This window comes from Pleurodeles waltl, chromosome 8 (assembly GCF_031143425.1).
Source record: "Pleurodeles waltl isolate 20211129_DDA chromosome 8, aPleWal1.hap1.20221129, whole genome shotgun sequence".
NCBI lineage: Eukaryota > Metazoa > Chordata > Amphibia > Caudata > Salamandridae > Pleurodeles > Pleurodeles waltl.
Genome location: NC_090447.1, coordinates 1,502,305,930 through 1,502,329,959, shown reverse-complemented (window position 1 = coordinate 1,502,329,959; position 24,030 = coordinate 1,502,305,930). Strand labels below are relative to the sequence as shown.

General features: G+C 43.7%; 1 protein-coding gene across 1 annotated transcript in view; it reads right to left on the bottom strand.

The window, feature by feature from the left end:
• The window catches only part of LOC138248826 (uncharacterized), a 121,627-nt gene extending 98,924 nt beyond the window's left edge, over nt 1-22,703 (bottom strand). Inside the window, exons 1-2 of the mRNA XM_069202766.1 lie at nt 22,411-22,703; nt 274-330 (exon numbers count right to left, since the gene is read on the bottom strand). Coding sequence (XP_069058867.1) covers nt 274-330; nt 22,411-22,566 — 213 coding nt within the window. The 5' untranslated portion in view covers nt 22,567-22,703. The remainder of the gene's footprint in view (nt 1-273; nt 331-22,410) is intronic.
• Nucleotides 22,704-24,030: the final 1,327 nt, after the last annotated feature.

Genomic DNA, 24,030 nt, shown 5'->3' with positions numbered 1-24,030 from the left:
TTGTAAAGGAGCGGGTGTGATCTGCACTCTATACAAATCACACCACATGAAATAAGGCTTTAGCTGGGAGGTCTGTGCCAAACATGCACAAAATTAATGACAATTAGACACAAGATGCGAAACAGAGAAATATCCACTGCCTAACAGCATAGCTTCTCTGACACATGATGTGATCATGCAACAACAGTCTCCCTATAATTCAACTTATTTTGTGCAAATTGAGTGCAGGTTTTCCTACATCTAGAACATATAGATACTGAGCAGCATACTCACCGTATTAGTCAAGTAAGCAAATATCTGGAAGGGGATTCCAGAGAGCCTGGGGGTCAGCTGTAAAAAAGAACAAAACACTGCTTTAAACACTCAAGCATGATGACCATCATGATGAATACCCAGAAACACAGCTCTTCGAAGTTTTAAGGAATCATTATCAAGAGTTGAATACCAATAAATATCTGGCATTCTGTATTCTAAAACTTGTAATTGCGAAGGGCTCAAATCATAGTAAATTAAGAATACAATGCAGGCATGATCTTACACCCAGGATTTTCGTATGGCTCCACATTTTGTAAAATCCTCAGGTCCCTCAAGCATACTCAAGGAAACAGAAGACTTTTGTAAAATAACAGCCAGGAGCCATTTTTCCCTGGCCAGACCCCTGTGGACAGTCTGCTGGGGGATAAGACACAGGAGTTCACTAAGCAGCAAAAGGCATATATATATTTCTCACTTTTTCTCCATATGGAGAAATGTCCTTACCCATTCCTCCTGAAACAACTGGGAAGTCTGAGGCACCACCCCAACTCCCCAAACTATTCAGCACAACTTGTAACTAGTTTTATTAGGTGCTCTGTTCAGGAGTGCAATCAGAGTAGCAAAAGCATTCCAGACTTTCTGGGTGCTCTCACCTTTTGCAATGTCCACACCCTAGCATTCAATAGGCCACATTCGGCCAGCTAGAATACGCGCAACCTGAACCCAGAAAAATCTACGGACCCAGAGCCAGTGAATCGAAGTCTGTCATTTGCGGACGCAGCCAACAATTTCGGCAAACCTAACTTTTATATAGGTATGCAAAAGCATTAAAGAGTCAGCTCCATAATGCGTATGTATGGGACATAATTTAGGTATTTGGCACAAGGAAACCCATAATTGTTTCATGAGGTCACAAGAGGTCCACCATCTGAGTTCACCAATATAACACGCAGGCCTTCAGAGTCACTAAGTTGCCTTCGTAGCCTTTACGTAACCCTGAAAGGGTGTACGCTGTATAAGAATAAGAAGCACAAAACCTGATGGATTCATCTGCACCGACAATGATCTTCAATGACTTGACTCCAAACATGTACACCAACCACAAAGCTGCTGTCCTGAACTCCTCCAAGATTTTTGGGCTAATTTCACTGATATGAGGGTTTGTGAAGTGCTGATGTAGCTTTTGAACAGCTACTGAGCACTTTGGAGAAGGGGTGGAGATGCCGGTCAACAGGGAGAGGCATGAGAATAGGAAAGAGCAAAGCTTCCTTAAGTTTGTTGTACACTAAGTTTATTGTAAGAGGTGTTTTGAAATCTTATGAAGTCGCACCAAACCTGGGATGTAGAAATGGGAGGGCAGAGACTTGAAAGAAGAGAATTCGCTCACCAGAATGTTTACCCCCCAAGCCACTCAAACAGCAGTCAGTAGGGTCTGGGATGAACACCATGAGTAACTGGTAGGCTTGGAAACCCTGTTGAGGTGGTCTAGGCCACAGCTATGTGAACAATGGCAAGATTTTATTATTTTTTTTTTTTTTTTTTTTTAAAGACTACCTTTTCTTCATCAGAAGCGTGAACAGAGCCTTCACGGCATTTGAGATGTGGTCAATGAAACACAAACTGACAAGGCATCGCGAAGCACAATCTATGGACTTTTTTCACCATGGAGAATGCCACATACCATTACTACTGTAAGGAGTGGGGTCATCTTTTGAAATAACAGTAGCAGGTGAAGAGCCCTCACAAGAGACAGACGATGGAACCTATTTTTTCGGACAGTGTTAACTAAGGGGATTAGGGAGGAGTGGGAAAAAGGTCAAATGAAACCTCTTGAATGCATGCTTTCTGTAAATAGTTGGTGTTGGGGTACGATAAGTGAATGGGACTGGAGTGAGGCCTACAGCTCTCTGACCAGGATCCCTGGTTTAATACACTAAGGAAGAGTCAATTTAGGTATCTCCATTGCTCTGTATGCTCTATGGAAATACTCATTAGGTGCCGGTCTCGAAAACACTCATCCAGATTGCTGTGGATCTGAATGTTATTATCATAGGAGCTGATATTGTTGCATCCTTGAATGTTAGACAGAAGAAGCAGATCAACAATAAAGACAATTAGCAAGAGGGCCAACGTTTGTAGGACTTGTTAGCTTACTGTTTTGACAAGATGTTTTTGACTCATTCACACTGTCTGAGCATAACAGCACCATCTACCAGAGCTAGAATACTGGCATTTAATTAAGTATGGAGAAGTGAATGGAGACGGGAGGGACCACAGTGGTATAGTGACGCGGGTGACAAAAGCTTAGTGCACACGGTGGCAGGGACAGGCAGATGACTACTGGGGCATTTTGAGATCAAAAGTGTCTTTATACCCAATATCCTATATTGTGTTGGGACGGCTGTCAGTCATTCATCACCCTACCTTACAACATATGATGGTACACACTATGTAGTAGAGGTGGGTGAGCTACTGAAGGCTTGAGCCTGGCTCTAGCCAGATGCTTGGCTCTGCCTCAGCTACTTGTTGAGATGATGAAACTGACAACAAGATGAATTTGAAGGTAACTTTAATCCAACACAGGGGAGCCCATGTCCAGCAGTCCAACTCCTGTGGCTTCCAGCTGTACCTGCAGGAAGCTGTGTTGGTTGGAACCAATGGAGAGCTGAGCTAGAACATGGAACATACACCAAATCATGTACACGTCAGGTAGGAGAGGATGTAGAGAAACAAACAAAGGACTGAATTCAATACACTACAGTCCACCAAGAATATCAAGCCCAAACCGAGCAGAGCATGGCCCCTCTCAAATTATAGCTTCAGAGCATTTGGGAGTGCATATGGTTTTGTATAGGTATGTGAGAGGCTGTGTGAGAGAAAAACAACAGCTACGTTTGTTTATGAGACTTTAACACTTACCATCTGCGCACACAGCATCCCGAAATCTTCCCACCTTCTGGTAGTGCACACAGAATAATGAAGATTACCTTTCTTGCAGGACAATGCACACGTAAATCTTCCCTCTTGTGGGCCAATGCATACATCATCATGGAACCTTTCCAAACACAATCATGCATATTGTGCCATCTGAGGCACAGGGACCCGAGTACTTACAAGCCTGTCTGATCCATCCAAATATATCTTACTACAGTATTTATCCTGATCTGTGATCAATGGTTTTGATACTCAGACATTGTGCATTTCAAGTAAAGCATATTCAGCCAATCTGTATCTATCTATCTTTAAATATCCAGGGGGGTTCTTTAGTGTTCAAGTATAAACCCAGGCAAAGGCAGAACTTGTAAACGTGGACATGCGTGTTTTACTGGGGAGGTCAAAAGTTTCACAAAGTGCTTTTGTTTACCTCCAGCTTCCTTCTCTGAACAGAGAGACTGGCTAGTATTGCCCTGAAGGGGTTTTACATTTCAATTGGCTGCTAAAGTGACCTTCATTCTCCCATGGAGAAATGCTCCCCCTTCTCCACGAGGGCGGCAGGGGGTTTTGTATGCTTTTCACTCTCCCAACTAACCCCCAACCAGCAAGCCATCCCCAACGAATGCTTAATTATAATTGACGGGCCCAGGCAGGGAAATGTGTTTTTACCTACAGGAACAAAAAGAGAGCGAAACAAGCAAGCCCTTCCCTTGTTTCCCACACCATCACATGCTTTCAGGACTGACATGTCTGTTCCGCCCACCTCTACTGCATAGTTCTGATTTCTTCGGATAATCGTGTGGTAATCAACACACATATGCAGTTATACATCAAGTCACAATGCCCTGGGCGGAAGCTACTGGAGATCCAGTATGATGAATCAATAGGTTTGAAACATTGATGTGAATGTGAGCTTTAGGATGTTCAGGTTCCAGGAATGTCAGCAACAAGGCAAGTTCTCAGTTACGACACTACTGTACACCGCTGCTGGGACATGGAAACTTGTTTATTCTTGATAAACAGATTTCATTAAGTTTCTGCGAGTAAACAGAATAATCAAGAACACAAAGAAGCAAAAACTCCAATGATAAAGCTTCGAGCCAGCACTTCCTGTCCCGTCTCCACTTCCCTCCAATCCCCCAAGCCTTAAATTACATTACGCGCCAACGACTCCAGTGTGGAATGTAGTCCACAAAAGTCCCATCATCTACCCAAGATCTTGGAGAACTTTGCGAGGCAACCCTGGGTGATGTAAATTTGTACTTCCAGGTTAGCCCACCAGTCCATTACAGCATGACATTGGTTCAATGTCGGTGGGGAAGGCTGTTTCCAAGCACAAGCAATGTCTCTTTTGGCTAACAGAGTTGCTAGTCCAATTAATGTTCTGTCACCATGGGGTCCACCAAGCCCATCAAGCATGCCCAGTATTGCCACCTTGGGCCCAGGAACACTGACATGGTAGTTCCAACCTGGACCCGGTATGATGGGATGTGGCAACTTTTTGTGCATTTATAACATGAATACAATTTTCTGCAAGCTGTTCCTCCTCGGACTGCTATCACCTATACTTCTACGGAGCTGAGGTTTTGCTCAGCTATGCGGGCCTGCTTGCTTGCTGCGGCTGGGAGAAGCATGCAGGGCAGGCGGCTGACAAACAGCTGTTTCGGCAACAACTTTGCCACTGTTACAGATTCTGAAATTAAGAAACCTTGATCTTTTGGCTGTGCATGTGTGAAAATGAGAACCACTGCCAGAAAGCTGGGAATTCTGCTTAGAATCGAAATATTAACAGTGTCATGAATCTCAGAAAAAGAAGGAGTGTTTGCCTCAAGGAGGGCTTCAACAGCTGAATTTCAATCCCTTGGATGCCTTGAAAACACAAGCATCCTGGGAATTCAGCCAGGATAAAAGAGACGAAGTTGCCAATGTACATGCTTGTTGTTCAAATGTCAGGCTACAAGCTTCTTTTCGTAACCGAAGAGAGGCTCCCACTGCCTTCCCGCTGGGTCTCTGGCAGCGACTGTGTCTGCAGTTTCTTGCGAGTCTGGTACATTCTGCTTCTACACTTTTCTTCAGGTTGGATTGCTGTCCACCAAGATCTTGTTTGAGTAGGCTATTTGTATACAAAAAAATGTGATGGATAGAATGCTTCAATTAATTTCAGCCACTGGTAATAACTCTGGCCGCATTCCAGTATTTTGCACACCATGTCACCTCCGTATTGGACTCAGCCATATGCAAATCAGTCTTGAGGCCACTCCAATGGGAACAGCCCAGCCCAACTGCCAGGCCAGATCCTCTGTGAACCAGAACACAAGCAACTCCAGACCGGTTTCACCCTAATTAGCGCTCATCAGCCAAATACAGCTAGTTCCAGTGACACAGAGTGCACGGGACCTACTTCTAGGTAAACTCATCCCACTTAGGAACACCCACTAAAGTTTACAAAAAAAAGTGATGGATGGAATGATTGAATTACTCACAGCCACTGGATATTAATTGGGCCACATCTATTGTTATTTTGCACACCATTCCACCTCAGTTTTAGACCCAGCCACATGACCTTGCTCCAATTGTACAGTTCAACCCAAACTGTCAGGCCAGGTCCTCCCTGAACCGGAACACAAGCAACTCAGGACCTGTTTGACCCTAGTTAAGGCTCATCAGCCCGGTGTAGCTTGGTTCCAGTGACACAATGGGCACAGGGGGCCCACGTCTGGACATACCCGTCCCACTTAGGGCGACCCACTAAAGTACACAAGTAGGCTATTTGGGCATGTTTTCTGTTTTTATAAAGGTAAGGAGAAGCCCTCTGGATATGAAATGGCAGAACTTTGTTTTGGTGACATTTTTTAACTCTTCATCATTTATTCATAAGACCTCCTGATCCAGTAAAGACATTTAAAAAGTAGAGTCAGACAGTAACATTTATTTCTTCTGACACATGATATTGGGATTTAATGTTCTCTTACAAACCACCCATGTCAGACCAGTGTATATAGTACATTAACGTAGTAAATACTCTTTAATTGCCTCAGAAAAGTGTTAATTGCTTGTTTATTTATAAGTCATTCACGAAGCGGGATTGTAACATTTGAATAAAATTTGAAGACTTTTAAGGTGCACTCGACTACTTAATCATTTTGAGCGATGGACTGGAAACATCTAAAGGCTGATCCTAAATGCTGCATATACCCTGCCTAAGTTCATTGTTCCTCTTCCTTGTTCCTATTTATCAAAGGAAACACCTGGGAAAACTAAGCAATGTAGCCTTCACAAAGTGACTGTCCTTTCTCTTGAGAAAACCAGAACTTTCCCACTGGGAGTCAGAAGGCAATGTCTGGTGTTCTCTCTCCTCCAATTCCCCTTCCCCTACTGACCTGTTTTTGCTCATTATTTTGTATTAGTATGACGCCAGTTCTGGGTGAAGGGTTTATAGTCTGCAGTGGAACCATATAGCCCCTCAAGACTTTATCCTTGACATACAGCAATCAGCACTTCTATAGCACACATCTCAAAGTGGGTTATCTGTAGGCACGTTAGCTATTATTCAATTTCATGCTACTCGTATCAACATCAGAGTAATTAACTGCCTTGCTGGGAGATGCCAGTTTTCTAGGCAGAAAGCCTAGCCGACAAATCTGACTGGCTCATATACCAGAGTGTGGTATGGGTAGGATTATTTCTGTGAAGCAGAGACACAGCCTTACGTTTTTGTGTACCTCAGAAGCAGAAAGACAGAGGATCAGATAGAAGCCCTTGTGAGAGTAAAAATCATTATCAGAAAAACAGACGGCTTGTCCAAAGGTGAGCCCGATTTAAGTTTGGGGTAACAATCCAATTCAGGCAGGATGTAGTGTATGCCAGTAAAGATGTAAGCGTAGGATGCTACGTATCAAATGACGCTGGATCCTTGTTGTGGTTGAAAAGTAAGATCCTTTAATTACAAGGACCAACGACTGTATCAGCCACCGATCAATTCCAGGTCGAGCAGGCAACTGACTAGAACCTGGACGACGCCTGATGCAATCATGGTTCCCTGGAACTGTGTATTATGAGCTACCACAATTTTAGCTAGGAAAGACAGATATGGATCAAGTGAGTAAGTAATACATAAACTGCAAAAGGTTTGCTAACTTCTAAAGAAAGTTTACTGAGTGCTGAACTGGGCGAATAAGGTAATGAACGTCATTAATGGATGCAATACCCCAGCCCTCCCAGCGACGTAAACATTCTCATTGTCAAGAAAGTGAGATTAAGGTACTGGCAGGCATAATCACCTGGCAGCCACATTTCTATAATACACACATTAATATCCCATAAAAAATAAAAGAAACACACAAGTAGCCTGGATAAAGAAGCAGAGATCAGTGCTTTGGCTGATCAACAAGATTGTTTGACATAATTTCTTCACCAAGAACCTCGCCATGCCATATTCTCTTCACCATGATCTCGACAACCTTATACGGAATTATAGCTGGGTCACAGTGAATTACAGGGATGTTTATCACTGGGAGGTTCTAGGTGACATCAAGTAAACAATGAGAGCAAAGCTCAAGTTGTCTATGATGACACTCTGAACCCCTAAGTGAAAAACATCCCTGTAATTCACTTTTTACTCAGCTATAATTTCATGTTATGTATGGCTTCTAAAATCACCTGTCCCTGCTTTCAAATTCTACGCTGGGGCAGAGGGGCAATGACGAAATTGTACACAAAAAGATCTTTCTTCCCTGTCCCAAGTGTAAAAATAGAAAACTACCCGGCTTTATGCCACACACCCCACCAATAGCTGTGCCTTCTCTTCCCTCTCCTCTGGGAACTGTTCTCTGTGTCTTCCAGTGCTGTTTTGACAGGCTCTCAGAGATCCAAGGTATGCAGTCCAGAATTCCTTCATGACATAGCAACAGTGGGTAACAAGTTGTGTTACCCATCACTCTTACGTCATAGCAGTGAATTCATGGATTTAGAATCCAATTATTCACGCCAATGCAGTGCTTAATTTGTGCTTGTTGTTTCCGGTGCTGAGCACCGGCACTTAATTTTGAGGGACGGCACTTATTCTTCTGCCTCAAGCATTTGCTGCAAGCAAAAGACACATATGGGAAAGACGGAGGAAGATAAAAATGAAAAAGGCGCCACTAAGGGAGAATGTAGAAAGCTGCAAGAGTGAGCTGAATGGGCACGGAGTGGCTTTAACTGAATTAACGAGGCACGAGATGGCTTCAGGATTACGCTGCCTCAGTATTCTGTGTTCGCACATTCATTTGCAGCAGCCGCGAGTTTCAGAGGAGAGCTTTGGGCACCGGCACGCCTTTATTTACAAATTAAGCACTGCGCTAATGGCAGTCTTCAAGAGCTATACATATCAACATTATAAAATTTGTACTAAAAGGGCTGCAAGCTCTCCACAATTATCTCCTGTGTATATACCTTGACATTAGGCCAACCTGAAGTAGTATGGTAAAAATAATCTAACTTTACTTACCCTAAGTAGTTAAAAGCTAACAAGAATGAAAGCAACATTAGACCTTTTATGGTGGCTTTTTACTCCTGGGACTTGGACACAGAACAACCTGTTCAAAGCAAGCATTGTAGTAAATACCATATACTATACTTCCCTATACTGCTTGAATTTAATATGTCAATCAGCATTAACTTCAAACTGAGGGGTGGGGGTGGCGGGGGGAACACCATAACCTCCAGCTAATCCGCCACCCACTTAATATATTAAATAAATAAATGTAATTGTAGGGAATAATCCTTCAGTTACAATACAAGATTGGTACAAATCACTTTGCCTGTTTCATTATGTATTAACTTACGAATCAGCATTAACCAGAGATGTAGGGAAGCCTCCCTGTGCCCTTCCTCAGACCGCCACTTGACAGGCGCTCCTTAATGCTACTGAATAGTCCTTTCATAGCATACAAAAAGGGAAAGCAACTGTCAACTACTGCGTTCTGCAGGATTAATTCTTAAAGTATAAATACTACCCAACTTTTGCTATTTCAACAAGTTAAAAAACTCATTTAGAATGTTCTTCCAACTTAAAAACTAACTGTGAAAACTTCTAAGCATAATTAATTTTGCAATCCTCTGAGGATCCGAAAAAAAGGGGATGTACAGTGCTAAAAATACTATAGCAAGGGAATGGAGAGAAAATGATCAGAGAAGAAAATTAAGTGGGAAAATGAAAGAACTGAGAGCAAGTGAGACTAACACTAAAATACAGGTACTGAAAATGAGTGAAAGTAGATGACAGTGTAGGACTTTTCTTCACAGTGGTATTTGTAACTGCACAGACGAGTACTCGTGGCTTAGGAATCCTCACCAAATGAGAGGTGATCTGAAGAGGGAGTATAAACATATCTAATTGGGCAGACAGTGGCACAGCTCAGACACGTCTTTGCCATGCCTGTTGAGCATGAATCACCCTTACAAGGTGGTCAGTTATGATTGGATGAGCGAAGGCAAGCAGCACAGCAAGTCAGCATAGTACTACTGTCTGGGCCAACACGGATGACTATTGTGCCTGGGTTTCATAATAGCTTGCCTGCTGTGAGGTAGCTCATATCACTCATAAGCGATTGATTTAAAACTTTAAATAGTAAGCTGTAACTGGTTATCTGCAGCATAAGATAAGTCCTGGTGTACTAATGCAAGGCTTTAAGAAATCTCTGCCTGGATGTAATACCTTGCCTACTGCTAGAACAATTGAGAGCAGAAAAGCGAAACAGAGGCTGGACTGGCTTATAGTGAGTACCTAGGGGTACTTGCACCTTGCACCAGGCCCAGTTATCCCTTATTAGTGTATAGGGTGTCTAGCAGCATAGGCTGATAGATAATGGTAGCTTACCAGAGTAGCTTAGGCTGAACTAGGAGACGAGTGAAGTTCCTACAGTACCACTTAGTGTCATATGCACAATATCATAAGAAAACACAATACACAGATATACTAAAAATAAAGGTCCTTTATTTTTATGACAATATGCCAAAAGTATCTCAGTGAGTACCCTCAGTATGAGGATAGCAAATATACACAAGATATATGTACACAATACCAAAATATGCATTAATAGTATTAGAAAACAGTGCAAACAATGTATAGTTACAATAGGATGCAATGGAGACACATAGGGATAGGGGCAACACAAACCATATACTCCAAAAGTGGAATGCGAACCACGAATGGACCCCAAACCTATGTGACCTTGTAGAGGGTCGCTGGGACTATTAGAAAATAGTAAGGGTTAGAAAAATAGCCCACCCCAAGACCCTGAAAAGTGAGTGCAAAGTGCACTAAAGTTCCCCAAAGGACATAGAAGTCTTGATAGGGGAATTCTGCAGGAAAGACACAACCCAACAATGCAACAACGATGGATTTCCAGTCGAGGGTACCTGTGGAACAAGGGGACCAAGTCCAAAAGTCACAAGCAAGTCAGAGATGGGCAGATGCCCAGGAAATGCCAGCTGTGGGTGCAAAGGAGCTGCTACTGGACAGTAGAAGCGTAGGTTTCTGCAAGAACGACAAGGGCTAGAGACTTCCCCTTTGGAGGACGGATCCCTCACGCCGTGGAGAGTCGTGCAGAAGTGTTTTCCAACCGAAAGACTGCCAACAAGCCTTGCTAGCTGCAAATCGTGCGGTAAGGGTTTTTGGATGCTGCTGTGGCCCAGGAGGGACCAGGATGTCGCAAATTGCGTCAGGGGACAGAGGGGACGTCGAGCAAGACAAGGAGCCCTCTCAGGAGCAGGCAGCACCCGGAGATGTGCCAGAAACAGGCACTACGAGGATGCGTGAAACGGTGTTCACCCGAAGTCGCACAAAGGAGTCCCACGTCGCCGGAGAACAACTTAGGAGGTCGTGCAATGCAGGTTAGAGTGCCGTGGACACAGGCTGGACTGTGCACAAAGGATTTCCGCCGGAAGTGCACGGAGGCCGGAGTAGCTGCAAAAGTCGCGGTTTTCAACAATGCAGTCTGGCGTGGGGAGGCAAAGACTTACCTCCACCAAACTTGGACTGAAGAGTCACTGGACTGTGGGAGTCACTTGGACAGAGTTTCTGGATTCAAGGGACCTCGCTCGTCGTGCTGAGAGGAGACCCAAGGTACCGGAGATGCAGTTCTTTGGTGCCTGCGGTTGCAGGGGGACGATTCCGTCAACCCACGGGAGATTTCTTCGGAGCTTCTAGTGCAGAGAGGAGGCAGACTACCCCCACAGCATGCACCACCAGGAAAACAGTCGAGAAGGCGGCAGGATCAGCGTTACAGAGTTGCAGTAGTCGTCTTTGCTACTATGTTGCAGTTTTGCAGGCTTCCAGTGCGGTCAGCAGTCGATTCCTTGGCAGAAGGTGAAGAGAGAGATGCAGAGGAACTCGGATGAGCTCTTGCATTCGTTATCTAAGGAATCCCAAGAGACAGAGACCCTAAATAGCCAGAAAAGAGGGTTTGGCTACCTAGGAGAGAGGATAGGCTAGCAACACCTAAAGGAGCCTATCAGGAGGAGTCTCTGACGTCACCTGATGGCACTGGCCACTCAGAGCAGTCCAGTGTGCCAGCAGCACCTCTGTTTCTAAGATGGCAGAGGTCTGGAGCACACTGGAGGAGCTCTGGGCACCTCCCAGGGGAGGTACAGGTCAGGGGAGTGGTCACTCCCCTTTCCTTTGTCCAGTTTCGCGCCAGAGCAGGGCTAAGGGGTCCCTGAACCGGTGTAGACTGGCTTATGCAGAAATGGGCACCAAATGTGCCCATGAAAGCATTTCCAGAGGCTGGGGGAGGCTCCTCCTCCCCTGCCTTCACACCATTTTCCAAAGGGAGAGGGTGTAACACCCTCTCTCAGAGGACGTCCTTTGTTCTGCCATCCTGGGCCAGGCCTGGCTGGACCCCAGGAGGGCAGATGCCTGTCTGAGGGGTGGGCAGCAGCAGCAGCAGCTGCAGTGAAACCCAGTGAAAGGCAGTTTGGCAGTACCAGGGTCTGTGCTACAGACCACTGGGATCATGGGATTGTGTCAACTATGCCAGGATGGTATAGAGGGGGCAATTCCATGATCATAGACCTATTACATGGCCATATTCGGAGTTACCATTGTGAAGCTACATATAGGTAGTGACCTATATGTAGTGCACGCGTGTAATGGTGTCCCCGCACTCACAAAGTCCGGGGAATTGGCCCTGAACAATGTGGGGGCACCTTGGCTAGTGCCAGGGTGCCCTCACACTAAGTAACTTAGCACCCAACCTTTACCAGGTAAAGGTTAGACATATAGGTGACTTATAAGTTACTTAAGTGCAGTGTAAAATGGCTGTGAAATAACGTGGACGTTATTTCACTCAGGCTGCAGTGGCAGGCCTGTGTAAGAATTGTCAGAGCTCCCTATGGGTGGCAAAAGAAATGCTGCAGCCCATAGGGATCTCCTGGAACCCCAATACCCTGGGTACCTCAGTACCATATACTAGGGAATTATAAGGGTGTTCCAGTAAGCCAATGTAAATTGGTAAAATTGGTCACTAGCCTGTTAGTGACAATTTGAAAGTAATGAGAGAGCATAACCACTGAGGTTCTGGTTAGCAGAGCCTCAGTGAGACAGTTAGTCATAACACATGTAACACATTCAGGCACACTTATGAGCACTGGGGCCCTGACTAGCAGGGTCCCAGTGACACATACAACTAAAACAACATATATACAGTGAAAAATGGGGGTAACATGCCAGGCAAGATGGTACTTTCCTACAGTCGAGCTTAGCGAAGGATTTGCACATACACCGACTTGAATACACTACTTTCTCTATAACTTACAAAACATGTAAAAGTGCAAGCACGGCTATCCTACCTCCGTCAACTCATTGGTGCACGGACATCAAAGGTTAAGCCACAATTCACCAATAATGAGTTCTGCTGTATGGAACCCAGTGTCAGCGTAAGGTTATCGTGGCAGCCACTGATGACATCACAGCTAACCGTACACAAGGGAAATTTCAGGCAGCAATCACACCTGCAGCCTGCACCTTAAAGTGCACACACGGGACTAGCCTGAGTATTAATGGATTGGTTTCTCACAACTGATGTAGACAACTGATGTAGTCTTTATATGCAAGTCAGATGACTGGAAAAAACAGTCTTTATGTGAACCAGCAAGCGTCTTGTAAAAAGATACTGTTTTAACTAGACAATAAGTTGCTTTAAGCGCAGAAATGCTGACCATAATGGAGGTTCTCTGCAAAACCAGCTAGCTCTTTCTGGTGTCAGTGCCAGAAATCACTATGTGGAAAATTAAGACCCTTACTGGGTAATGAAGTGCTGTAAACTAACAAAGTCAGTCAAACAACTGACAAGCTTTCCTCTATTTTGGCTGAAATTTCATCAAACCTTCCTGGGCTGGATCAGCAGTCCAGGAAGGTTGCTGGACGCCCTGGACTCCAGCATAGATATTCTAGATGGGCTCGCTGAACGCACGCTCCACCCGACGTTAATGCTCTGGAGCACGGTGTCCCAAGCTGTGGGTCGCGGAAGTCCGAGCAATGAATAAAGATGCCTTTAAATTTGGTATCTTATTTTTTGATGTGCTACAAAGACTGAGGTCAAATGTCAGGCTATGTCTTTTGACAAATTTCTGCTTTTTTAACATGGGCATTGGCGTTTACAAACTCCTCTCACTTTGCACTAAGAGAAAGAAAAGGAAAGTAAAATTCTTTAGAGACATTGGAATTTACTGAAGGAGGTTCCAGGATTAGCATCAATGATCATGGACAAACCAACTGTAACATATCGACAGGGTCAAAGTATTAGAGGGTAGGTCAGTCGGAGTTACATATTACTACACATAGAAACAATTGATGCCTGGTTAACAAAGCCCCTAGGATTTTTATTTTATTTTACATGTGGAGAGTGTGCGGGATGCCCTTTGGGTATTAAAAAAACAAAGAACTTCAGTTATAGCACATTCGAAACTTATGAAATAAGAAATTTTACCAATACCTTTGTGGTGTATGTCATTTGTTGCATCTGTGAGAAAATATATGTGAGGAGCAGCACACAACAGCCTAGAGTTTGGATAAAGAAGCAATGGAGGGCGTATTTAAATAAGGATGTCACTTATCCATTGATTACACATAAATGTGTTAAAAAAAGTCACTGAAGATCGCTTTATTTTTCATGGTATAGATCTAACGCGTGGGGACAAATATCTTCGCCTAAGATAAGCATAGACAAGATAGATATGTAAATTGAGATCAGTTGAGTTGGGTTTGGACAAGGAATTTGATTATTTTCTAAATTAAATACTTGTTGGCATAAGGATGAGTTTTTAGGGGAATATACGCCCTCTGTATCAGAAACAGGATACATGATATCTGAGCCCATGGTGAGACACGTGGATCATATGGTGAATTTAAAATGTTGGCTTTAGAGACTGGATATCATTGTAAGGCTGTTTTAAATGTTTTGGTGTAGTACGGAAATCACCATAATGGAGACTTTCCCCATATTGTTATTGATTGTAATTTTTAAGCAATAATAACTCAACAGTAAATCATTGGAATGGATACAATTTATTTCCCTTTTCTGTTACTGATTTTAGTTTCAGGCAAATTGGGTTTGTGTATGATGTTTTTTTCTAAAAATCATTTAAATAATTTTGGGGGGAAATCAATGTCTGTAGCTAGCTATATGAATGGGCAGATACATTATTGGTGTTGCCGTTCAAAAAAATTGTGTTTGAATAGGACGCTTCCTATAAAAATATTTTTAATAATGGTGTCCTCGGAAATCATGTCTCGTGATGCTGTTAGGTTGGTGTAACTGAGGTGACCACTACACAGTAAGATTTGGAGTGGTGAAATATTTTAGTTAGATTGCTGGCATTTGCTTGATGACTGTAGTTAGACATGCCTATGAATTTATTTTGATGTAGTTTTTTTTTTTTTTAGGTAAGAAAGGTTTAACAAGTGCCCTTTATGGTGTCTGTACTACTGGCAAATTTATAATTCAAAGATGGCGTCCTCGGAAATCACGTCTAGTGACAGTGTAAGGTCAGTGTAACTGAGGTGATCAGTACAAGGTAAAATATGGAGTGGTGAAATGTTTGAGGTCAGATTGCTGACATTTGCTTGATGGCTGTAGCTAGGTATGCTTACAGATTTATGCTGATGTATATTATATGTTTAAGCAAGAAGGCTTTAATAAGGTGCCATCAATAGTATGTGCACTATTGGTAAATTTATGGGGCCAGATTTAAAGAAAAGTGTTGCAGCTCGGTGCTGCGCCAAAATTGGCAGTGCCGCTCTGCGTCACTTTAGAAATGCAGGGATGCGCCGTATTTAAGGGAATACGGCGCACCCCTGCGTTGGGGCCTAAATTTAGCTGCCAGCACCAACGCAGGCATCCTTGCACCATCGTGCAAGGATGTCTGTGTTGAGGGGTGTGATTGTTTGTGTGTGGGAAGGTGTCCCTTCCGGCACATAAACAATCACTAATGATGCTTTGGCACGTCTGTGTGTGCTGCACAATGCACAATGCAGCACACACAGACGTGCCAAAGTGCCATTAGTGATTGTTTATATTCAGGAAGGGGCACCTTCCCGCACATAAACAATTTCTGGCATTTTGCTTTTTCTATGCGTGCGGCAGAGTGCAGCATGCATAGAAAAAGCAAAAAATGAGGAGGAATAAAAGTATTCCTCCTCGTTGCGCCCTGCTAACACCACCCCTGAGGGTGTCGTTAGATTTTGGCGCTGCTGCAGGTTTATGAGATTTCATAAATCTGGGGCAGCATTAAAATGCAATGAGTGTTGCTGTGGCACGCCCACAGCAACACCTATTGCACACCCCTTCCACCCACAGTGCTGTGTGGGAAGGGGTCGTATTTACAAGGTGGCGTTGTAAAAATAAATACGGCGATGTGCTTAGCGCCACAGGAGCGTCACTAAAAGTGACGCTCCTGTGGTGCTAGGTGCCTATAAATACGGCCCATAGTTCTAAGATGGCGGACATTGTTATAATAACGTTGGATCCATTTGTATACAGAGGTAATCTGGGCTCCTGATAAGGATGAGTTTTTAGGGGAATATATTGGCACCATTCTGTGTGCCAAAGAATTCCACATATAAATTGCCTGGGCTTATGTGGAACCCCTTGGCAGACAGAATGGTGATTTGAGGCATGCACACTGAACACCAGTAGGTGCAGTAGAACATTTTTGAGAAAGATGAGTTTGTTTTTAGGATTGCTGTCTTTCTTCTTTCATTTAGGTTGCTTACTGAGATTTTTGTGGAGTAAGGTAGGACATGCAGAGAATATATTTGGCCACTAAAACAATTATACAAAAAGATTCTAAAACAATATCCATTTTAATGAGTGTTATATATTGCGCATATTAAAAACACTCTGTGGTAACTAACACTGCATTGAAGGACTTGGCCATCAAGTCAATTATGATTAAAGGGTTTCTGAAAAAAAATATGTATTATTTGGCATTACATGCTGTGTATGAGAAAAGTGCTCCATGATGATACATATTGTAGGATGGGGATTTCTTGACATATAGCTTGTTCTAAAGTGGAGTTTGTGTCAAGCTATTTACGAATTTGTTTGTGCTCATAGGAGTTAGGATATAGAGTGGCACTGGTATGAATGTTGGGTTAGCTGGTTATGGACATACTAAAAAGGTGCCATATGAAAGAGTGTGAGTTTATAAGGTCTGGAGAAATATTAGGCGTAGTTAGGAGCAAAATATGTATTGGATAGGTTGTACATCAAAGGTGATATGATTTGAGACAGGTTCATGTGAAATGTCTTCTTTTTCTGTTTAGCATAAACACTTAGCCATTTAAAGTACTCTCTATAAGAATGGTAGACAATTAAAAGCAAAGCAGTGACAAATAATAGAAAGATCGAATGAAGGTTTGGACAACATTTATAAAGATTGAAGGTAACTGATATACAAATAAATTGTTCTTTGGGGTGGGGGATGGTCAACTTCAGTGTGGAAATTAACATTCATGTGAATTGGGACTCTGATGACTGGAACCTATGTGTATGTGTGTGTCAGTAATGGAGATTTGCCCTAGGAGGTGAAATAATAAAATACCAAATTTGTGCAATATTTTAATTCATGTTTCACTATTTCAATTTATGGATTTTCTCCTGGGACATAAGAGAATGTGTTGGGTTACTCGTTAATTAGTGGTGATGATAGTCAGTCCGACTTCAATACTTAATGATGATTATAGGAGTTAAAGCCATTTCTTCCTTGTAAAACAATTTTGTAAAAAAACAAATATGAAAAAAGTATGCAATTACCTTACCAGAATTTAGTTATGCAACCCCATCTGAATGGATTGTTTTATTATTTCTGTTAGCTAACTTGTCCTATAACTGCAGATAGGGTTTGTATTGATTGCTATCGTAGGTTGTCTACTGCATTTTTGTATGCGTACAACCAGTGTTGTTTTTAATGGGTTGTAATTTTAATGGAATATTTTAAAAAATATATATATATTAAATTGCAGCCCTGAGGAAAGTCATGGTGACTGAGTGAAAAAACGTGTTAGTTGCGTGACTGCATATTATGGACGAGAATTATTTAAATAATCACTAAAGGAATTGATTTGCTTACAAAGAAGGTGTCTTCAGACATCTGAAGTCGTGTTTCTCCGAATTTAATGGACTAATTATTGAGTGTGGCCTCTCCATTTTTTATATTGATTATGGATCCTGGGATGTTGACAACTACCACAAAGAGGTGGGTAATATGAAAATTGAATATAGATAATCAATTAGTTGTGCAGTTAAAAAGCCTTTAGCTGTCATTAAATTGTTTGTTAAATACCTCTACACGAACTCCACGGATTCAGCACAGAGGAAAGCAAAAATGAAGCGCAATTTTTTTGTAATTGTGATTGAAACAAAGATCTTCATAGGGTCAAAACAAATCAAGACACTTTGAATGGTGGTGCACAAATGATAAATATTAACTGAATCTAAATATCCACAAATTATCATTTATGAGTGATATCGTTTTTCAATAAAACTATGCCTGTGCAAATTTAGTTGCCATTTCAATAGAAAAGGTGCTGTCTGTAAACGACATTGCACTATCACACCATGCCTTAGTTACATCAACAAAAAAAAAAAAAAAACACTTGCCTCATGTCCACTGAAGCTAGGTTGGCTGCAAAGCCGTGGAGCGCCACACTGCCTAAAGATGGCTTTCACCTTTTGCAAGTCCTTATTTACTTTGGTGTTAGACTGTTCACGACGCATGTTTACCCCACACACTAGAAACCAAAATTCAGTTTTAGCTAAAGACATACTTTGTGGATCAAGGGGGGTGAAGGACCAGGCCATAGGCAAAACTCTGTTTGCGTGCGCCCTGAAGACACACAATTATTATTCGAGGTCAGAGGTATTTAGAAAATGCTACATATAGAAAAGAAGACAAACGTTGATAATTAAGAGTCACTTATATCCATTAGGAGGGAAGGTGACGAATGAAGGGGTGCAAGAAATGTGACATAGAAAAACACCAAAATACAATGACCTCAGGCAGGAGGCGAATGTGTCAGATAAGGAAAGAGCTGCCAACATGTGTGAACCAATGGCATGCCACCAAGTGCAATGATTACAATGTAAACCAGCCAGTGTATTAAAGTGAACTGGATAACTTTGTGTGATAAAGGGCCCAAGAGCAAGGATAGGAAGTATCTCTGAATATGGGAAGTAAAGAATGTACAATGAAAATGGTTTACGTAAACTACGCAAGTGAGGAACCTGCAATATTTGATGTACCCTACTTTTTGGGATGGAAAAAAGGCAATAATTGTGGAAAACTTTCCAGTCTGTATATTTATTCAAAGAAACAGAAAAGTAAAAGGTACTTCTAGTTAAGAAATCAGATATATGACACATTTGAAGAAATGTGAATATTGGGACACACATCTTTTAATTTTACCCACATTTAAAAGATGTTAGAATACCAGGAATTAGCTCAAGAATACAGCTGATGGATTAGGATCACAGTGGCATATATCTGATCAAACGCAAAACGCGATATTGTACTGCTGCAGATAGGAATGTCAAAACCGATGATCTGATGAGTCTCAAAACAACTACAAATAAAATTGTTTAATTAAAAAAACAACTGAAGTACCTCGAAGATTAGCTGTATCCACTCCTGTTGCAGGTCAGCTGCCAAACCCGCTAACAGGAATCTCTCATGCAGTCCTGTTAGAATATTCTTCAAACAAGTTAGAAGTATGAAAAAAAGAAATAATGAACAATATGTGCTCCTCTGAGAGCAATAAACATGGAAAAAACTCAATAAGCCAGGAGAGGTGTGAAAATAGTAAATGTGGGATGCAGCTACCAGGCCCACTGAAACATTCACCTTGACCAATGCTGCCTTAAACACTGAAAGTGCAGTAAACCCGGTAGACATCAATCACCCATTATAACATAGAACCAAAAGAAGTTTTACAGAGTTAGAGAACAATCTAACAGGCAATCACAGAACTGAGGCAGGATGCCCTGGGCTTCCCTGAGACGGTGCACTAGTTGGCTTTCATGAGCAGGGATTGAGCATCGATCACTCTGGATAACACCTGCCAGCAGGTAGTGTGCCCACGGTTTCCATTTGATAGCATTAAACATCTTGGCAGACATCCATCGTTGACGGCTGCATGATGGAATAGTCTCACAGCATGTTCTGAATCTTTTCACAATTTTTAAAGTGCCAAGGAGGAGTCAGTTCCCTCCGTATGCTGCAGCACCCTTCTCAGGCTGTTATTACTGGAGGAGAACCACACTGAGGAGGGCGGTCCCAGCTGCGGCATCACCCATGGTGATGTCATTGAAGAAGATCGCTGAGGACCTCTGGCGGGGGGCAGCATTTCTGTGCTGCAGCTTTGCACAGGCAATAGCAGTCTAGTTGGTGATGGAAGTTTTGGGGGTGGAGGTCCTTGGTCATCCTGAATGGTTTACTGACAAGAGAGGTCTGAAGGAAAGGCCAGAACATTGAGGGCACCAGGAATCAATGTAGGCCAAAGTCAATAAAATTGTAATGTAGGGAAGGAGCTCGAGAAGCTCTTTCACCCTCCCTAGGTGAATGAATCTAGCCAAATGACTATGACAGAAGAGGGGCACCAAAATCACTGCAGTACCAAAATCCGTGGAGCACCAGAATCTGTACAGCATCAGATTCCATCATATGGAGACCCATTCGATCAATCAATTACACACGGCCAGAGGAGGGGGCAGATGGAGGCTATTATGTACAAAGGAACAAATTTACATATATTTTTAATTAGGAACTTTTATGGTTATGTCAGGTTACTGGTGCTTCTATAGCATGCAAGCCATAGTATGGCCTTGCAACGCATCCCATAGTCCAGGGGTCACCTTCCATATGGTCTCAGGTTTACATCACAGACCAACGCCTGAGTCAGTTTAATCTATCCTGTTTAACATGGGCACAAAGTGTAAGGTAACTGACTGTCACAGTCCCACTGGCCTCTGCAGGTTCTGCCTGTTCAATGAGACCATTCCTAGATAATCTGGGGGGGGTGTCCAAGAACAGCACTTTCTACTTCTTGAAGAATCCAGCAGTTCTGCGACAATAGTCTTACATGTGTCCAGATCCTAAAACTAGAGCTGTACCTATACCTACCCCAGAACATAAGTTCCTGGTAATATTAAAGATAACTTTTTGTATTATCATATGAATTTGATTACTCCCCAACTATCACAGTTTGATACCCTGCACTCCAGACATCCCTGCAAACCCAAATCAATTTGAGACACTGATCCACGTTACAAACGTTGGGAACCAGGCATGGAAAGAGTACTTTTTGCGAAGTCTCTGGTTCATTTTTGTTAAGGGCTTCTCAAACAGTTTTACATAGGTGTCTAAACCTAGACACAAGCGCCTTGGGTCCTCGTGCCACCATGGTCACCCAAGAAGGGTACCAACATCGCCAAAGAATTCCGCTGCCAGACGATTGTCCAAGAACTCCCATGAAAACTGCATAAAATCAGATGAATTAAACATTACAGCGCCTGGTTGCCCAGGTTATGGGAGTATCGTCCTGAATGATAAACTTTACGGGACAATCCTCAGTGATACATCCGGAACTCTCCATATCAGCGCCTGGAGTCAAGGACGTTCGATAAAAATATTACTACTTTGCCAGACGCCTTCCTAAGTGAGGTTGATAACGCAGCTGCCTGGCAGGATGCCCAAACAGAGCAATCTGGTGAGAGCACGTGGCCCATCATGCAACGAAGGCATAAGTCTGCCAACTGCGCGAGCCACTGGCAGATAGAACAGCCGGGTACTTCCCCCACGTCACAAAGCGCCCACACATGTAACAGGAACAAGCACACCTGCTGTCAAAAAAAAAATCACAAATCTGGAGACCAACCGGACGGATACACATTTTAATTAAAATATTGTTTTATTTGTTAAGCTTGAGAGCACTTCAATGTTCCCGATGGGCGGTAAACAGTGCGCCTCGATGCAAAACGGATGCCTACATGCCAGACACTCCTTACTAAGGGATTGCCAGTTCCAGGATAGTCCAGAGGCCTGATTTATCATGAGGCGCGGATGCAGAAAACCATATGTTTTAGACATAGTTAATTGAGTGATGGGTTGAGAGTAACCACAGTTTTGTCGCGATGGAGTGAAATGTGGTATTCACAGGCATTTGTTTTCCAAATGCATGTGTGTGCACGTAAATAAACTTTGCACACTGACCAAGCCTACGCTACCTTTCCACGGAGGAAAAGTCATTTCATTTCTATCACAAAAGTAGGCGGGACGGGTCAGTCACCTGCTCACAACATTTTATAGAGATGCTTCAAGACCCAAAAGCAACCTTCACAAAAGGAGATTTTGTAACATGGATTAAAAGGGCTTTGCCAGCTGATGTGGATAAAAAGGAAACAACTGTCCAGTTCCTCTGTCACTCGTTGGCTTCATGCTTGTCCTTGACTCGGCACAGTGAGTGTTCCGCTATCTTTTGAATATAGAAATACAACAAACATATATATTTTGATAATCAGATTTCATCTGTATGTTGTAACTATTTTTCCTTGCTGTTCTGCATCCAAACACCTGCTGATATCCATGTTTCTTTCATTCAGGGGCGGGGTCCCAAAGTTACAAGTTTCCCAGTAATGTTCTCGTCTCCCACCCCCCTGCTCCATCACCCTCGGGGTCGCTCACCGTGTCCTGCAGCCGGGTCTGCACCCAGCGCCCCGCTTCCCTGCGGGTGAAGCCGGCCCTGGTGCTGGCGGTGCACCGGCGGATAAAGCCCAGGTAGAGAAGCAGCAGGGCTGCCAGGCCGGGCAGGAGCAGCGAGCAGAGGCAGCACAGCTCCATGGTCAGGCGGGCTCCCGGATCAGGCTGTGCGCGCGGCAGGATCTGGAGCACAGGTCACCGGAGGAGCGGGCAGGGGCGGAGAGCGGACCAGCCCATCCTCCCGGCGGCAGGCCCCTCAGCCAGGCGGCACGTCTACTGCGGCATTACAGGGGGAGCGCGCAGATCCATCAGCCAGGAGGCACGTCTACTGCGGCATTACATGGGGAGCGCGCAGATCCATCAGCCAGGCGGCACGTCTACTGCGGCATTACAGGGGGAGCGCGAGTCATGTCACAGGTAGCAGACTCAGCAGCCAGGCAGCACGTCTACGGTCGCATTACAGGAGGAGCGCGAGTCATGTCACAGGTAGCAGACTCAGCAGCCAGGCAGCTCATGTCCTGCGGCATTACAGGAGGAGCTCGAGTCATGTCAAAGGTAGCAGACTCAGCAGCCAGGCAGCACGCATCCAGCGGCATTACAAAAGGAGCGCGAGCCATGTCACAGCTAGCAGCCCCGGCAGCAAGACAGTACGTCTACTTCGGCATTACATGGGGAGTGCACAGAATCGGCGCAGAAGCCAGGCGGCACGCTTAGAAAGGTAGGGCGAGCTAATAGCGCATAAAAGAAAGCAATTTAATTATTAACAGACATGAGGCCGGTTTAAAAAATTAATTACTTTAGGGGCATATTTAAGAGCCCCTAACGTCTCCTTGGGCCATACTAGTGCCAAAATGTTGTCCCTACTCCTGCAAAGTACATCAATAGCATCATAAAACAAGCATTTGCAATGCAACGTGTCTCGCGTTTGCTCGTGTTAGAGCTGATAGCGTTGTAAACTCCTAACCCGACTTTTCACCTATCGGCAAAAGTGCATTTATGTACGTAACCTGAAAAAGTGCAATTAACTGTGTAAAGCGCTCGACTTCTGCCAAGCGAGATCGCACTGGGAAAATAGAGAAAAAGTAGTCCACGAGCCGGACAGAAAACATCGAGCCTCGCATGTTTTCTGTACTCAGTCGATGCGCTCGAGGAGGGCTATCCACCAAAAGGCATGACATGTGCATGCCTTCCACTAATGAAATCACGCAGCTTCTAACAGGCAAGCCCACAAGCCAATGACAGACACTGACGTGACGTGGACAGGGCTCCGAGCCCTTTTTAATTACTAAAGCGTCTCACTTAGCGAAACGCATGCGACGCAGGCTCGGCCCTAAAAATGACGCGATTGCCCCCTACCTTGCGCTATGGTGCGCTGTATATTAAATACGGGGCAAACATGGTGGCGGTGGGGGGGTTAAAGGGCGCAAGAAAAGTTGCACTTTTCTAAAAAATGCCCCTTAGGGGCATATTTACAAGCCCCACTGCCACCGGAGCAGCACTTTTACTGAAGCTCCAGTGGCGCTATGCACTGCACAGTATTTAAAAGGTGGCATTAAACCACTTTTTGTGGCTTAAAGCCACCTTGTAAATACGGCCCCATCACAC